Here is an 18,717-nt window from a genome sequence, read left to right on the forward strand (position 1 = left end):
CCCTGGCTCCGCCCACACCGGAGCGCACCTCTGGCTCCGCCCCCTCCCGGTCTTGTCCCGCAGTTTTAGCTGGGCCTTTGCCTCCGGGCTCAGTGTGGCCTCAGCATCTAGCTATGGCGGCAGTGACCTGGAGTCGGGCGCGGTGCTGGTGTCCGAGGTAAGCTTGCAGCCTCGACTGTCCGGCCCAAAGTCGCCAGCGAGGTTTGTCGCCCGCCCACGGAGCCGCCCGCTTTGTCATCTGGCCTGGCTAGCGAGACAGCAGGATATTCTTTTGGCGATTTCCCAGCGAGAGAGCTCTAAAGAGTGACCTCGAAGGTTCTTCCTCTACTGAGTCCCGGAGGGTAAGGTTGGACGCGCTCCGGTCGCCTCCGTCGGTGCTCGGGTCCCCGGGGCACCCAGGCCTCCAGGCCCAGCCCCGAACTTCCTAGGGCACGCAGTGCCTTGGCTAAGGTGACATTTTGTCTAAGATTGCTAGTTAGCTCGGAGCGCTGCTGACCCGCAATCCGCTATCACCAGTGTGGGTTTCAAGCAGTAAGTTCACTTTGTTGAGAGAAGTGGCTGGATAGAGTGATGCATAAATAACAGCCCAAAGAACTATAGAGCAAAGGCTGGAACCGCATGCTTGCAGTAAATCGGTGGCCCGAGTGACTTTCTCAAAAGGCAAAACTTACGCTCCACTCACTTGAATAACTGTGCACTACAGTCTGTGGGAAGTTGCTTGCTTAGGGAAAATATCGCAGATGTGCGCTGTTCTGATCAATATGAGTTGGAACCAATCAGTAATCCTGTTGCTGCAGAAACGAAGGGCAAGGAACAAATAGAAACCACTGTTTGTAGTCTCCTGCAGGTCTTCAGGTTACCAGTGGCTAAACTGTATCTGGGCAGACCAACAATGAGAGCCAGTCAGCAGGACTTTGAAAATGCAATGAACCAGGTGAAACTCTTGAAGAAGGACCCAGGAAACGAAGTGAAGCTAAGACTCTATGCACTGTATAAGCAGGTAATCGCCTGAGGTTTGTTGTTACTTGAACGCATTTTAAGCAAATGATTCCGCATGTTGATTTGATATGTTTCTAACAAGCAGCTTAAATGGTTTCTCACATGCGGGTTGCATGGCTGACTCCCCTTTAGGGTATATGTATGCAGGCTTTATTTTGTTTTGTTTTTTTATATTAGGCCTTGATATGCTATTAAAGCACGGAGTAGCCTGCTGTGCTTCTCTCCAGAATAAAGATATTTGGAAAATATAACATTTACATTCACATGTTTGGAGCCTTCGTGAGTCTTTCCTGATTAGAGTAATTCACTGGGGCAGTTGGAGAAACTTGAATATGGACTGAATTTTACTATTATTTACCAGTGTCCTGGTTATTGTTAAGGGGGCCATGATTGATTATATAATAAAATGCTGGTGTTTCAGGGAAATAGTAAGTATTTAAGGATGGAATAGTGTAGGTTTGGGGATGTTTGAAATTAATTAAAATAAAAAGATAAAAATTGGTGAAGACATAAGGAAAAATTTAATAACTGTTCAACTGATGGATACTATAACTCATATATTTGTGAACGTTGGAAATTTTCTATAACCTTTGAGGAACTAAAGGTTATGATGGCAAAGACTTCACTCAGACGTCTGCCAGCCTGGATTCCTTTGTTATCATGTATTGTTTTTATCATTTCTACTAGGTGATGAGTGTGTCTCTTTATCATGGGTGTCCTGGTCCTTTTGCTTTGTTCTGTTAGCATGGCATAAGCTAGATTCATTTGGAAAGAGGGACTCTTTGATTAAGAAAGGGCCTCAATAAGACTGGCGTGTCTGAAAGTCTGTTGAACGTCATCTTGAATTGATGTGGAATGTATAAGAGAGCAGGATGAGCAAGTCCGTGAGCACACCCCCACCCCACCCCATGCCACCCCCAGCTTCTGCTTCACGTCCTGTCTGCAGGTTCCTGTCCTCATTATCTGCCCTGACTTTTATGACTGGTGGTGTGAGGCCTGAGTGCTATAAGGTAAAACAAACCCTGTCCTCCCAAAGTTGCTTCTGGTCATGGTTGTTTATCCCAGCAATACACACACCCCTATGAAAATGGATGTGTACATTCAAGAATTTACTTGTCCAAAACAACTTTGCTGTTAGCTACTAGGAGGTATTCTCTAGCCCCATGAATTGTCTTTCACACCTGGCACAAGTATCTTTGTTAGCCTGGAGAGTCTAGTAGAGTTTAGGGTATAGTGTGGTCTTGGGATAGGCAGGTTCATCTGTGGGTTAGGGCTCTGGCAGAGACTGAACACAGAAGCTGCCAAGAGTTTCTTCACTGGCAGTACGCCAAGCGTTGTCATATGTCCATCGATCTCGGGTATTTACCCTTCCTGACCTTCGGGGAGAGGACATTAGTAGTGTCACACTGGCTTCTCCTCTGAACTCTATCCTGTGAGCTTTTGCCTTGGGCTTATTTAAATCTCTTTCCCTGGGAGGAACTATGACTATGACTGTGCAAACGAGAACTTGCAGGGTGCCTCCAGTCTCTAGTGGAATTGAACTGAGGTGATCTTAGAAACAGTTTGTCAGGAGCTAGGAGCAGTCAACAGTTAGGATGGAGAAAGGCAAGGACGAGAGACAAATGGAAGCCACTATTTGAAGCCTCTGGCGGGTCCTTAGGCTCCTAGTGGCAGAGAGAAGAGCAGTCCTCTGTGAACTTGGTTCCCTGTGAAGTCCCAGATGACTGGCTCCATATGGTGACTTTGTCTGTGTGAGGTCAGAGCCTCCTCTGTCCTCTGGTAACTAACTCTATTACAAAATTGAGAAATTTTAAATTGTTTAAAATCACTTCTGAAAAGTAACCAAGTAGGGTATATTATTCCTCTCAAGATACTTATTCCACCTACCCTCTTAAAAATGAAATAAAATAAAATAAAATAAAATAAAAGGTTTTCTTTTTATTTCCTGGCAGGATCCTCAGATGAACTTCCTGAGGACCAGGAACTGTAAGACCCCATCCCTACCTGTAGCAGCTACAGCCCTGTTGAGCAGTTAGCAGGAGTTTACCACTAAATTTCTGGTTCTGTCCCTACAGATGGGGTTTCAGAACACAGTGCAGACTTCCAAATGTTTTGTGGGAATAGAGGATTAGCTAGGATTTATTGCATAGCCATAACCTATTGGTAGAAATCTGTACAATTATTATCAAGATGAAGATATAATTTCTTAAATGGCACCAATTTACTTTGATTACAAATGTTAAGGTTTTCATTGGTATGAGCTTCTTAGTGATATAAAAGTGAGATGAATATTGTTACTCTCATAGGCATGGAAAATTGGCTCAATATTTTCACTCCCTGTGAAAACTGAGATCAGGAATACAAAACTGACAAACTCTTGGGTTTTTAGAACCACTTGCTCACAAACTTTCTCTGAATATTAATGACACCTATGCTCTCTGTAGGCTACAGAAGGACCCTGTAATATGCCTAAGCCAGGTGTGTTTGACTTTGTCAATAAAGCCAAGTGGGATGCATGGAATGCCCTGGGCAGCCTACCGAAGGTAAGTTTGTTTACTGTTATTAACTAGATTATTAATTATTAACTTAAAGCCACTAGAAGCTTTTTATTTGTTTTTCAGCAAATCTCTTATCCATGAGCTTGAAATGTTTTGATTTTTTATTTCCCCTCACTATTGTACCTTAAATTGGCCTTGAACTCAACCATCCTCCTGCCTCAGCTTCCCAGTGGCTGGAATTACACATATGGGTCACTTCTCCCATTACTACTGAAGCTGTGTTGTTCCTTTATTGAATCAAAATCCCTGCTCTTGGTTGCATAGTGGTTTTTATTAGCATAGTATGCTTCTCAAGTTACTTATTATGAAGGCTGAAGGACTTTGTCATCTACTCCTCAGGAAACTGCCAGGCAGAACTATGTGGATCTTGTATCCAGTTTGAGTTCCTCGTCTGAAGCCTCGAGCCAGGGAAAGCGTGGAGCTGATGAGAAAGCCCAGGAGTCTAAAGGCATCCTGGTAACTTCTGAAGATGGCATTACAAAGATCACATTCAATCGGCCCACCAAAAAGAACGCCATAACCTTCCAGGTGATGCTCCTGCCCAGGGGCTGGACACATTTTTCCTTACTTCGATTTCTTTCATTTAGAATTTCACCATCATTTGTTTGCGGGGGAGGGGTTCGTTGTTTTTGTTTTTTTCTGGAAGAAGATAAGAGTGGTTGGCTCCTTGTTTCATTCAGCAGAGTTGGCATTGTTTAGAACTTGTATGTTTCTGGTAGGTTCTACATATCCAGAAGGCAATGAAGCTTTGCTGGGAATGGAAGCATGAGTCAGTTAAATCGGTCTCAGTGAAGAAGCATTAACAGGAGATGCACTGAGTCCCCCTAAGGGAGCATAAATCCTGAGTCTTTCCCACGAGTGTGGATCTTTTGTAGAAGGGGAGGGAAGCAGAGAGAGACTTTATCGTCAGCAGAGCAGTAATTGCCCTATTTGAATGAACTGCTTTGAAGGGTGATTTTAAATTTCCCCTTGAACGATGCTACTAAGTTAATCACTTGAGCCCTCCTTCTTGATATCACAGGGAGTTTATCATAGGCTGGGAGGTGAGCTGGGATCAAGGCTCCCATCTGCGGTGTAGGACAACATGCTAAATGGAAGCTTTAAGAATCTTGTAAAGTTTCTCCTGTACGTTCCAATTGATACAACATTTAATTCTGAGGGCATTGTTTTCCGAAAGTCACTTCTGGGTAAGGAGGCTACTTACAGCTACAAGCTGTAGCAACAAGAGTCAACATCCTGACCAGAGAACCCTGTCACCATAACTTAGCAAAATAGTTCAGCAGCTTAAGAAGTAACTTGGTAAGTTCTTACAGCTGGTAAGCAGGAGAATCTAAACTGATCCATTTCTTTCCTGGCCCTCATTCTAGCCAGTCACCTTGGCTGCTGTGTCTCCTTTACTGTGATTCTCAGAAATTATTTCCCATCCCCTGCCTTGAGGGAAACAGTCACATCAGTTTGCATACTTTTACTTTTCCAGTGTCTTAATAAATACCCACCCTTCTCAGCATTCTTTCTCACATTGAATTGTATTAACGTAAAACCTATACCAATTTTGAAAACATACTAAAACTATGGCAAGACTTTCAGACATGTTCAGAGGACAATGCCCTTGTACCCAGCTCAGTGTCTCAGGAATCTGGCCTCTGGCCTTAATTGTGACTTCCCAGACTGCCCAGGACACTTACCCTTTCTTGAAGCCACAGCTGAGATGCTGTTCCAGGGACACTTTTCTCAGTCACCTTCCCTCTTACTTGCTGGAGGCAACCTCAGGAGTTCTAGCAAGCTGTGTGCTGGCCACGCCCTTACCCATCCCAGTTGAGGACAGTTGCTGTCCAGCCACAAAGCTAAAGGACTGGGTTTCTCCCTTGTTCACTTTTGGAACAAAGTAGTTATTTGGTGCATCTGCCACAGCACTGTACATCAGGTGCACCCAGGAGTTGTCAGAGGAATGGAAATCCTCTCAGGCAGCCTCTGTTTTGGTCATCAAAATAGAATCTCTGGGTCTTCAGAGATGGGTCAGTCCTTAAGAGTACTCACTGCTCTTACAGAGGACTTGGGTTTGTGTCCCAGCACCCACAGCATGGTTCACAATCATCTGTACCTTCAGTTTCAGGGGATCTGCCACCTAACTCTGATCTCCAAAAGTACCAGGTACAACACGGTTCACACAAACATGAGGCAATTGGCCTACTATTCCATTAGGTGCCATTTCTAGGCATCCTCGCCCAGTCTGGAGAAGTGGCTCTATAAAGTAGAAAAAAACCACTTTGTTTGGCCCTGTGTTGAGGGAAGGATTGCAGACTGATGCAGGGGCTCAGCACACGGGATGATGGATCTCATTTTTATTGTTCCTTTCCCTATCTTTCCGTTCACATAGATGTATCAGGATATTATTCTTGCACTTAAAAATGCCAGCACGGATAACACAGTCATCGCTGTTTTCACAGGTAAGACCACGGCCAGACTTACTCAATTTTTACTTAAGGACGTCTCCTACTACTTGGAGACCTAAATGATGTTTCTAGAAGGTCTTTTCCAGCACTTCAGTGGTTTGATTTATAAATGCGCTGTGTTACCATGGACATAGCATAACCACTCTTTGATAATTACTCCTGATAAATCATAAGCCCAAACCTGAGAAAGGAAAGCTCATGGTGTGAGTCACAAGAACCACCACAGAAAACAACTCATCTGTCTAAAACAGACTGACGTTTAACTCCCTATAGTTCTGCTCAGCAATGAAAGAAACGAATAATTGATCCACGGCCTTTAAAGCATGGCTTAGTGAAATCAGTGAAATGTGGAGTGCACATTGTTAGTTCAACTACGTAAGTCCTATAGTATTGAACAGAAGGTCTGCGCTGTCCATGGAGTCTGAAAGTAGCTTCCTTGGGGCAGCTGGGATGACAGGCTAGGAAGAACAACTGGAAGATTCTGAGCTGCCCTAAACCCCCCAGTAGCCAGCCATGTTCCATCTGCCATGTTGTATGTAGTCACACCATCTCCATTTACTTGTGTTCTTTAACACCCATGTCTTGCTAGTCCCTGGTGTCTTAATGGGACTCACCAGTGTTCTTCTAGTGCATGACCCAGAGCCCTGCACCCAGCAGATACACAATGGCTGTAGAATGAGTAGCCACGTGAAGGAATCGTGCCTTCCACTGAAGGTGTGTATGTGTTTGTTAAAGTGTTGATTGTACCATTCCCAGGAACTGGTGACTACTACTGCAGTGGGAATGACCTGACTAACTTCACTAGTGCCACTGGGGGGATAGAGGAAGCCGCTAGCAAGGGTGCTGTGGTACTGAGGTAAGACTTGCACTTGTTTGATCCTAGAGAATTAAGAGAATTAACCCCCCCCCCAACTTTCATGTGTCTGTTTGTGGTATGCATACATGTGCATGTGTGTATATGTGTGTACATGTGGAGTCTGAGATTGATGTCACAAATCTTCATTGTTTTCTGTTACAGTTAGGACCAAAAATCCACTTGGGGGAGAGCAGGGTTTATTCCCCTTACATTTCCAATATCACAGTTCATTATCAGAGGAAACAAGCTTAGGGACCTGAAGGCTGGAACTAACCCAGAGACAATGGAGGAGTGCTGCTTACTTATGGCTTGCTCCCTCTTGGCTTGCTTAGCCGTCTCCCTTATAGCATCTGGGACGACCAGCCCAGGGGTGGTACCACGTACAATGGGCTGGACCTCCTACATTAAACACTAATTAAGAAAATGCTCTGCAGACTTGCCTGTAGCTCAATAGTATGGAAGCATTTTCTCAATTGAGACTCTTTCTTCCCAAATGACTCTAGCTTGTGTCAAGCTGACGTAAGACCAGACAGCACACACTTTCACTTTACCCACTGAAACAAAATCTTTCAAACCCACAGCTCACCCACACAGCTAGTCTTGCTAGCTGGCTTGCTCGGGGTTCCCATCTCTACCTTCTGAGGCCAGAAGGTCAATCAGGCCTCCACAGCCACTCAGAATTTATTTGGGTTCTAGGGATCCAAACTTCACTCCAGTCCTACTTGATTGGCAGGTGTTTTAAATGATGAGTCATCTCCTCAGCTCCCCCAAGAGGGTTCATTCTTAACACATCAGTAAAATGCCCCCTCATCTGTGCTGACACACTTCATTACGATTCCCCATCAGATTCCCTCTCTTCATCCTGCCCTCTCCATGGGATTGACTGAAAAGTGCAAGGCGAGAAAGAGCAGAGGAAGTGTGAGTTCTCGTGCATGGGTGGTGTGAACAGACAGTGCCTGTGAATGCTGGCTGTACACTGGAAGTGGTCTTGGAAGCTGTTGAAGGAGGACTGAGGCTTCAGCTTCCTAGTTCTGCTGAGTCTCTCTGTGCTGGAATATGGGGTCATGCACTCAGTCACCCACCATGATCTCTCCAGTCACAGGTGGACCAGTCCTGAACTCATAGCCCAGAGTGTGAACTGGCCTTAGAGTCATGTCCTGATACTCCCTTAGGTGCAATTTACAGGGATTCTTGACCACTCTGGAGAGGTGGCTCTATAACGTCATCTCACATCAGATTTATACAGTTCGTTCTATAGTTAGTGGTACCAGCTTTGTATGTTTAATACTTTCCTATTTCCATTTCTGTAGGGAATTTGTAAACAGTTTTATAGACTTTCCCAAGCCTCTGGTGGCAGTAGTAAATGGCCCAGCTGTCGGAATCTCTGTCACCCTTCTGGGACTATTTGATGCTGTCTATGCATCAGACAGGGTAAGTCTCCTTCCACAGACATAGGTCAAGCAGTGTCCTGATTGTGGCTTTCACTAAGCCTATTACAAGGGGTTAATGATTGTGCTTGTTAGTTTGGTTTTGTTTGTTTGTTTGTTTGTTTGTTTTTTGGTTTTTTTGTCAACTTGACACAAACTAAAGTTACTTGTTAAGAGGGAACCTCAACTGAGGAATGTCTCCTTCATCAGATTGACCCACAGGAATGTTTGTGGTGCATTTCCTTGATAAATGATTGATATGGATGGGAAAGCCCAGCTCACTGTGAGCCATGACACCACTGGGCATGGGGTCCTGGGTTGTATAGGAAAGCAGGCCGAGCAAGCCAGTAAGCACTGTTCCTCCTGCTTCCTGCCTTGGCTTCTGCTTGTGTTCTGCTGTGGCTTCCCTCAGGGACGGACTGTAACCTGTAACCCAAATAAACCCTTTCCTCTCCAAGCTGCTTTTGGTCAGTGTTTTAGCACAGCAACAGGAAGCAGAACAAGAAAGTGGGAGGATTTAGTTAGTCTAATTTGACAAAGTATTTTTCCTTAATTGTTAATTTTTCTAAAAACCAGTGAGCATTGCCCCAACTCTGATGGGTCTGTATTTTAATCAGAGTTTAATATTTATTCAATTTTTATTTTTAATATTATCCCCAAATGCTCAGCAGATGATTGAAAGCTTTAAGGAGAGGCAGTAGCCTTTGTGCATGTTACTTATCTCTTTTCCTGTTCACAGAACCTAGTATTTAGGCTTCTAAAGTGAGAAGGGACTGTGGTCATTCACTGCTTTCCCTCCATTGCTGATAAAACTAAAACCCCGAGCAACCCTGAGACTACAACACAGCTCAGAATTGTGTTCACTACTGTATTCTGTGTGTGTGTATATGGGGGCGGGGGGAGGGGGGATGAGTGAGTGTCTATCTCTCAATGTATCAAACTAGCTGGCTTAGAACTCATTATGTAGGTAGGCAAGACTGGCCTTAAACTCACAGAGATACTTTCGAATCTGCCTCCTAATTGCTGGTATTAAAGGTGTTTGCCACCATGCACCACTTGTATTTGTATTTTATTTTGATTCTTATAGTATTTCTCTGTAGTGGCCAAAAATAAAATTTCGAAAAATATAGAAAATACAAAGAAAAGATTTAAGTTTAAAAAAAAAAAAGGTGTGGGGAGGGAATGGGTGTGTTGTTCAGTAGGGAAGGCTCTGCATTGGATTCCCAAGACTATTTTAAAAAATCAGTCTATAGGATGATGGGTGGGGATGGGAGGATCAAGGACATACAGTTCAAAGGGGTACACAGTAGCAGATACATACTGCCATAGCATCTAATGTACGGTGTCAGAACTGTAGTCAATAATAGTGAAATGTATCTAATATCCTTGACAAATGACTAGATTATAACTATACCTGGATGCAACTTTATGACTCTTGGTTTCACTAAAGCAGCAATCTTACTGTATATGTGTGTGTGCATATACATGTCATGCTAATATATTACCTACCTCAAATATGTATCATAAAATTAACTGGAGAAAAATCACTCATTTTATCATTCAGTAATCCAGTGCTAGCATTTGGTCTCCATAACTTAAATCTCACTGGTCCCTGACTGCTGAAACCTGAAACTCATTCTGAGATGTGTTATTGTAAATACTAGATGTGATGACAGTTGTCTTAGCGCTTGAACCTAGAACACTGACCCCGGAGTTATAGGCTAGTCAGGTTCTTCTGGCACCTTCTCCTTAGGAGGTGCTAAAGGTTCCTGGTTAACCACTAAAGAGATTCCCTGGGTTTTTACTGACCTCATAAACAAACACTGTAGTGAACAAGGGGCTCACGTTCAACCCTATTAAGGTACCCCTCACCTTGCCATCTACCGTAAATGGTCTTAAATACAACTAGGAGCTAAACATGCTAGTAGCTTTCTACCATCAAATATACCTTTTCTATGTGAGTTTTAAATTTGTTCAAATAAATTTTTGCATGCTCACAGTGTGTAGGTACTCCATTAATACACATTACACACATACACATTTTATCCAATACACACAGCAGCCCTATGAGGTCATACTAGGCTTACAGATAGAGGAACCTGTCATAGGGAGGATAAGGAACTATCTCAAACCTTTAACCAGTCTGTTGTTTTTAAGAGTCTCAGCCTTTAACTGTATCTACCATTCTATCTCTGCAAATAAGAATTGCGATAACTGCTCATTGTCAAGTTTGTATGTACCTGTTAGCTATGGCTATACTTTAAGCTATGTTGTCTGATTTAAATATATATAATATTTATAATATTATATAAATATCTATATGTTTATATATAGATATTTATATAAATATATATGTATTTAAAACAGACAACAATATATTTAAATATATATATTGGGTTTTCAAGACAAAGTTACTCTGTAAAATAGCCCTGGCTGTCCTGGACTTGCTTTGTAGACCAAGCTGGCCTCAAACCCACAGAGATCCACCTACCTCTTCTTTCTGAACGCTGGGATTAAAGGCATGTGCCACCATGCCTGGCAAAGTACGTTTTCTTGACCAAGTGTTCTGGGGTGGAAAAAAAAAGTGATATTAATGAGTATCTTATGTTTTTAATTATACGCTACGTACTTTATATATTCTCGTAAAAATGCATTAAAATAAAGACCATGTCTTACTATTGGAAATTAAATCTAAGTAGTTGTCTATTTATATCAGTGATTCTCTTTTATAAATATTTTTATTCATCAAAATTATAAAACCGGATGGGTGTGTTGGCTTACACCTGTAATCCCAGCACTTAGAAAGCTGAGGCAGGAAGATTGGCATGAGTTTGACTGAACATGCTTGTCATATCAGTCACCAGTATTGAAACTGACTGTGGAATCTGAAGAAGGCAGGAGACCTCTACGGCAAAACTGAGACAAATGGAAGGTTGAGAAAACAATCGCTCAATTCACCAACAAAGCTGGTCATTCCAAAATGTTTTTAAAGTGTATCCATAAAGCGATAGATCAAGAATCCAGTGTAAAAATAGGCAGTGAGGAGAAATAGCACACAAGGAATGAAACACAGTGGTTCTTTAAACCGTGAGAGAGAGAAAATTAAAAACTGCCTGCTTCTCTAGGGGCCAGGCCAGACAGCTTAGGCAGTGAAAGTACTTGCTACAAGTGATAGCTGTCTTAAAGCTTCTATTGTTGTGATGAAACACTGTGCCCAAAGCAAGGTGGGGAGGAAAGGGTTTATTCAGCTTATACTTCCACATTATAGTCCATCACTGGTGGAAGTCAGGACAGGAACTCGAACAGGGCTTGAGCCTGGAGGTAGGAGCTGATGCAGAGACTCTGGAGGGGTGCTGGTTACTGGCTTGCTCCTCATGACTTGCTCAGCCTGCTTTCTTATACTACCCAGTGCCATCAGCCAAGAGATGGCAGCACTCCCCGTGGGATGAGCTCGCTCCCACATTAATCATTAATCAGAACATTACCCTGCAGACTTGCCTACAGGCTAATCTTCTGAGAGCATTTCTTAAGTGTAGTTCTATCTCCTCAGGTAGCTCTAGATTGTATCAGGTTGACATCAAACTAGCCAGCACCATGGCCTCATTCAATCCTAGGACACACATGGTGGAAAGAGAAAAATAATTCCAACAAATTGACCTCTGGCCTTCCTATATGCATATACATGCACGCGCTCCCATGTACACATACACATATAAATAAACAAATGAGACTTAAAGCTTGTGTAATGCAAAGAGAAGCTGGGTGTAATGGTATGTAGGTCTAATCCTATATTTGGGATGAAGAGGGACCAGACCATCAAGCATTCAAGGTCATGTTTGGCCACATAGCAAGTTGGAGGCCAGGCTGGACAAATGAGATTCTCTCCCATATCCTTCCTCCCTCCTCCCTCCTCCCTCCTCCCTCCTCCCTCCTCCCTCCTCCCTCCTTCCTCCTCCCTCCTTCCTCCTCCTTTCTCCTTCCTCCCTCCTCTCTCCTCTCTCTTCCCTCCAAAAGGCCAGCTAGGCATGGCAGCTCATGCCTATCGTCCCAGCACTCTTCTGGGAGGCTGAGTCAGAAGAACCGTTCTAAGACTGAGGCTAGCCTGGGCTACACAGCAAGACTCTTTATCCAAACATTTTTGTTGATGTTTCTTTTGTTTGTTTTGCAGGACAGTGTTTCTCTGTGTAGCCCTGTCTGTCCTAGAACTCACTCTATAGACCAAGCTGGCCTCTAACTCACAGAGTTTGGCCTGCCTCTGCCTCCCTAGAGGCTGCTGGGATTAAAGGAGTGTGCCACCACCGTGTGGCTCAAAAGTGTTTTTATTTAAAAGGAAAGATAAGCCACAGATCAGTAAAAATCCTTCCCATGATACTTACTTAATTGTAACCTATGCTTATAAAGAACGTTTTACTATACAAAAATAAGAAGGCAAATAATTTAACATGCTATCAGTTACTTCACCAAAGATGTTCAATCTGTAGATGTTTGCTTATACAGAGATGTTCTCAGCATCACTAATCATAAAGGAGGCACCACTATGCATGCATAGTGATTAGATGATGTGGTTAGGCTACGAGAACTTCTCCTAGTGAGGCTGTATAAGGACGTGGACCAGGTGGGGCTCTCCTACTGCACTGGGAAATGTTGATGGCACAGCTACTCTGTTCACAACTACTCCTTTTTTGATAGAATAAGTCTGAAAGGGATTTTCTTCTGCTTCATGAGGTATTACTGACAAATGGGAACTGTACTATTGTATGAAGCAAGTCTGTGGTTGTGACTGACCCTACGGATAAAGGACCACAGCACTGGAAACATTAGTAAAGGCACTAACTGGCTTATAGGCCAACAGATGGTGACATGTACACACAGTGAGAGTGGCAATAATGAGGAAGAGGATACCAGTATGCAGTAGTGTCTGAGTGACTCCCAAGTGACAGGAACAAGAAACAAAGGTCTGTTGTATGTAGGATCCCATGTGTGTAACATTCTAGAAACCAGCAAAACAGCAGGGACTGAGCAGATCGTGGTAGATGGTACAAGGAAAAGACTGCCCACAGATTTCTCTACTGAAATCATTGGTGGCTACATAATTTACATATTTGTAAAACTCCATTGAAAACACACTATGAGTGAATTGTGTGGTATGCATAGTATACCATGTAATTTTAATTTAAATGTCCTCAAGATTAGGAATTCTGAACCGGACATAGTACACTGTAATGCCTCCACTCAAGAGGCTGAGGCATGAGGTGGTTACTTTCTAGCTGCAGTGGGCTACCTACTCTCAAATACAAACATGCAAATTGGGAAATTAAAACCAGATAGCAATTTTTAAATGCTTTCGTTTCTTCCCCCACCTCAACTAGGCAACGTTCCATACTCCGTTCAGCCACCTCGGCCAGAGCCCGGAAGCATGCTCCTCTTACACTTTTCCGAAGATGATGGGCTCAGCAAAGGTAACTTAGACTAAACTTCAAATGTAGTGCGTCAGCTTTGTTGTCAAGGCAATCCTGTACTCTGTCTTCTTTCCTTGGGCCAAGCTTTAAGGATGACTCCTTGTTCTGTGACATGAATGAACCAGGCTAAGGGCTGATCTGAGCTAAGGGAAGGGTCGAGACATTCTCTGTAATTCCTAATGCAGGGACAGTGTCTGACAGCAGGTCAGCTACTGCTGGAGCACTGGTGGCAGCACAGGACCTTAGCCTCCACCGCTGTACACTATTAGTTGGAAGCCTGGGACTAGGAAGTGTGATCACCTCAGGGCTGATGAGCAACATCCACTGAGATGACATGGTGACATCTTCTCTTTAGGAGCCATGTAAAGGACCAGAGGTAACCAGCTCTTAACAGCACATGAAGTCATAGTCACTGTGACTCCCGGTCACATCTGTCCTGTTTTATGTTGAGGCTCCCAAGGTGGCCCATTGGCTGCTCAGATCTAGCTCTGTATTTGTGCAAACCTAGTTGTCTGTCCTCTGTGGATGGAATGACTCCAAGGACACTGAGACAGGACTGGAGAGGAAGGACAGAGGGAAGGGCTTAGCAGGGATGGGTTTCCATCTCAGTATGGTAGGAGAGCCTGCATGTTGAATTTAGATTTTTGTTGTGAATGCCCCCCATGCATTTTAAAATACATGTGTGTGTATATATGTATATGTGTATACATACACATAAACACACACATCTAATTCTTTAACCTCATCATGCCTCCATCAAGCTCCTCCTGTCATCAGAGTTTGAGTTATTAATCGGTTAAGCTTTGAAAAGTTGATCAGAACCAGCCCTTCAAACTTAAAGCATTTGGAATTTGTTCCTGGTTTTGGAAAAGAAAATGCAACTATAGAAAAAACATTTGCTCATGGTCCTTGGTTTTTCTACAACTGCAATATAAGCCATCCCCAGCCATCCCCAGCCATCCCCAGCCATCCCCAGCCATCCCCAGCCATCCCCAGCCATCCCCAGCCATCCCCGGCCATCCCCGGCCATCCCCGGCCATCCCCGGCCATCCCCGGCCATCCCCAGCCATCCCCAGCCATCCCCAGCCATCCCCAGCCATCCCCGAGCCCCTTCATTCACACAGAAGTAATTTGAGTACTTATGCAGGTGAAGATGTTCAAAGCTCAACCATTAGGAGTACCAGTAGGGAACCAAATTTTGAATGCCTCAAAAGGTTGACCCTATGAATGCAACTTTTCTGCCCTACCCCCCCCCCCTTTGTCTTCATTTTCAATGTTTAATAAGCTACTGGGGTTCAGGTCATTTCTTTTCTGGGCTTCTTGCTGCTTCAGTGAGGATCTAACAGAAGCAGCTGCTGTTCTACCCCTCAAGAGGCAGAAACAGTTATGGTCTCAGCTGTTTGCAGACACTTGCCAGTGAAGCCATCAGCTTCCCTAGTCCTGAGAAAGACAAGCAACCCCAGAAGCCATGAGTACATCCGTGTCTGCAAAAACTGGGCTGTTCTAAAATCAACCAAAGCCTTGCTTTTTGAAGCTAGGGGTCACATCTTGTTTTGCATTGCAGGCAGCTGAGATGCTTCTCTTTGGGAAGAAGCTCACAGCAAGAGAGGCTTGGGCTCAAGGCCTTGTCACTGAAGTTTTCCCTGAAAGCACTTTTGAGACAGAAGTCTGGACCAGGCTGAAAACATATGCAAAGCTCCCGCCAAACGTTAGTATCTGGGTTTTACTTTTGGGGACCAGAGAAACCATTTCCAAAGGGGAAAATGTGCCTCAGGAGGGCACATCCTAACAAGATGTGACCTATTTCTAGTTGGCTTAAAGCACATCTGGATTTGGAGTTTAAAATTACTATTATATTGGGAATTTGGTTTTTGAAAGAACTTACCAGATAGACATTTCATTCTGTGCTACAAAGGCAAAGGGGAGATCCTTCATGGGAATGATTCCAGGAGGATGCCAGTAGACACCCAGCTCTTCTACTTTGGAACTCAGGTGGGAGGTGAGGAGGCTGTCTGTATTTAGGAGATCCTCTCTATAGCACTTCCGTTTGTGTATGTGGCATCTAGCAGCTGATTGCTCTTACATTCTTGCTGTTGGGTATGTGATCCTGGAACCAGGAGCTTTTGTATTCATATGGGGCTGTTTAGAAGGTACAATAACAGGCCTGTCTTTCACACCCACTCTGGTCATCTCTGTGTACATTAAAGGTGTGTCCTATTTCACATGTCTTAGTAAAATCTAAGAGGATCAGTTTATTACACTGGAGGGCAAGAACAGACCAATCCTATTCCTGTTGGAAGATTATATTGTTGGTTTTGTTCCATCAGGCCATGAGAATTTCCAAAGAGTTAATCAGAAAAAATGAGAAAGAAAAGCTCCACGCAGTTAACGCCGAGGAGTGTACTACGCTGCAAGCACAGTGGCTGTCAGAGGAATGCATCAACGCAATCATGAGCTTCGTATCCAGAAAACCAAAGCTGTAAAGACCATGCGACAGCTAGACTCCTCACAGGAAGGACGGGCTGTGAGTTCCAGTTTCGAGGACTTGAACAGCACATACTTCCCTGTGCCTTTTCCATGATTAACATGACAATTATGATGAGAATGCTTTATAGCACTGAGAAATAAAACTTCATAAATCAAGCCTTAAGAGTTCGTGTAGGTTTTTAGCAGTACAAAGTCTTGGGGACCTGTTTTGAAACATGCTGACATCATATCCCTGACACCATAATAGCAGTTTATCGTCCACAAGTGGTGAAGGAGCAAATTGGGCCAAACATCAACAGTCTTTGCATCACGGAAGGTGCCCTAAATTTCATTTTCTTTTCCAACTAGCTGGCAAAGGAGCAAAACAAATAATCTTCATTTCCACTTGTCTTAGTTAGGGTGTCTATTGCTGTGAAGTGACACCATGGAGGATTGGTCTGTTCTTGCCCTTCAGGATAATAAACTGATCCTCTTAGATTTTACTAAGGCATGTGAAATAGGACACACCTTTAATGTACACAGAGACGACCATAGTGGGTGTGAAAGACAGGCCTGTTATTGTACCTTCTAAACAGCCCCATATAGATACAAAAGCTTCTGGTTCCAGGATCACATACCCAACAGCAAGAATGTAAGAGCAATCAGCTGCTAGATGCCACATACACAAATGGAAGTGCTATAGAGAGGATCTCCTAAATACAGCAACTCCTATAAAGGAAAGCATTTACTTGGGGCTGATTTACAGTTTAATAGTTTTGTCTATTGTCATCATGGTGGGAAGCATGGCAGTGTGCAGGCAGACTTGGTGCTAGAGAGGTCACTGAGTTATGGCCTTCTTGAATAAGTGTGCCATACAGGTGGATTTTGAGGTTTCAAAAGTCCAAACCAACACCAGTCATTCTCTCTCTCTCTCTCTCTCTCTCTCTCTCTCTCTCTCTCTCTCTCACTCCCTCCCTCCCTCCCTCCCTCCCTCCCTCCCTCCCTCTCTTTTACTCTGCTTCTGGATCTGGATATAGGTATCAGCTACTTCTCCAGCACCTGCCTGCATGCAACCATGCTTCATGACATAATGTTAATGAACTGAACCTCTGAAATTGTAAATGCTTGTTTAACGCTCAGATCACACATCGAAGTTATGTGTATCTATAGAAGCCACAGAATGAGTACAGGCTACAAAGAATTTAAGAAGTCTCAGAGTTTAAAGAAAGCACTGAAGAAGTAGAAGGAAGGGCTGGAGCAGATGCCTGGAAGCCCTGAGGCTGCAGATAAGATATAAGATAAGTAAGCTCCTAGGAAGGGTGTCAGAGAGCATACAGACAGACCTGTGTTGTAATATGAGACAATCTGCAGAAGCACAGGACTGGTTTGAACTGGATAAAAAGGCTGAGAGACAGCAGGATGGGCCAAGGGCAAGTCCTGTGCCCTCTGTCAGGCAGTGGGGACCATGCTGAGCTGTAGCCAGGGAAAGGGGCAGTCTGCTTCTTTCTTTTGCTCTCTCTGTTTTCCCATTGCAGCAATCCAGGTAGGGGGGTGCCTGACTACTGGCTGGACAACCAGAAAAGGGACTTCACACCAATCAGAAGTACTAGGGAGATGTGAGGGAAAGACAGTGACATTAAGAAGACAGAGCCAACAGTCACTTGAGAGCACCCTAGCCTCTTAGGGATATCCCTTCAAGATACCCAGATCCTTGACTGTGCCATAGAAAAGAAGTTCAAGATGAATCAAAGTGAGTCAAAGTTAATGGATTAAATATTTAGACAGGAAGTTACATAGGGAAAGGACAGTACACAGTCGCAGAGCAGGAGAGTAGGCTCCTTGAAGGAGCCATGCTTATGTGTCTCCCCCTATAATCCTGTGTGTTCCCGAGTTACCAGCAAAACTTAACATGACAGAAACCTTGACATTTAAGTAAAGTTCTAAAGAGCAATTCAAAATATGTGAGCTGGTTCACTTACTCTTTACTATAAGAATTTCCTTTTGTAAATGACATCAAGGTGGTTGTGTGAAGTACATTGTATAGATTCAGGGACCAGAGAAGAAAGCTGATATGATAAAAACTCTGGGTAGACCTGGCTCTGATGAAGCTTCCGAAGATTTATAGAACTCAGCTGGCAGATATTTTTCTAGCATTCACATTGACTACTTTTCCTGGAGGGTGACAAACATGAGTACCATTGAAAGTGTGGAACAATGGAAATGTTCCTCAGAGAAAGGGGTTAACTATGGGGCTTTAAACTTATATGGGTAAATTGGCCTCTGATTCGGAGATCCACCTGTGCCTGTGCTGAAATTAAAGGTGTGTGTGCCCCCATCACCTGGCTTGGACCACGGAAATCTTAACACACACATGCAAAGAGACAGTCATCAGTCACCAGGAACACATGGACATGAATGTAGAAATGATCTGCCAAAGCTTTGAATTTTTTTTTAAGATTTATTTACTTTTATGTATATTAGTATACTGTAGCTGTTTTC

General features: G+C 43.7%; 1 protein-coding gene and 1 long non-coding RNA gene across 3 annotated transcripts in view; one reads left to right on the forward strand and one right to left on the reverse strand.

Moving 5' to 3' along the window:
- LOC117713652 (enoyl-CoA delta isomerase 2) lies at positions 1-16,395 on the forward strand. Of its 2 annotated transcripts, none has more exons than XM_034510034.2 (10): positions 1-157; positions 838-1,000; positions 3,444-3,542; positions 3,897-4,085; positions 5,935-6,004; positions 6,767-6,866; positions 8,177-8,297; positions 13,663-13,752; positions 15,317-15,460; positions 16,080-16,395. In XM_034510034.2, the coding sequence occupies exons 1-10, from the start codon at positions 114-116 to the stop codon at positions 16,233-16,235; spliced, it is 1,176 nt and encodes a 391-aa protein (XP_034365925.1). In that variant the 5' UTR covers positions 1-113; the 3' UTR covers positions 16,236-16,395. The 2 variants fall into 2 exon arrangements, with proteins under 2 accessions (XP_034365925.1, XP_034365926.1); XM_034510035.2 differs by having other exon boundaries at positions 59-341.
- Positions 4,207-18,717, reverse strand: part of LOC143443314 (uncharacterized) — a 24,482-nt gene continuing 9,971 nt past the window's right edge. Inside the window, exons 3-4 of the long non-coding RNA XR_013112170.1 lie at positions 10,785-10,859; positions 4,207-4,308 (exon numbers count right to left, since the gene is read on the reverse strand). This is a non-coding gene — a long non-coding RNA (uncharacterized LOC143443314). The remainder of the gene's footprint in view (positions 4,309-10,784; positions 10,860-18,717) is intronic.

The sequence above is a fragment of the Arvicanthis niloticus genome, chromosome 8, assembly GCF_011762505.2.
Source record: "Arvicanthis niloticus isolate mArvNil1 chromosome 8, mArvNil1.pat.X, whole genome shotgun sequence".
Taxonomy (NCBI): domain Eukaryota; kingdom Metazoa; phylum Chordata; class Mammalia; order Rodentia; family Muridae; genus Arvicanthis; species Arvicanthis niloticus.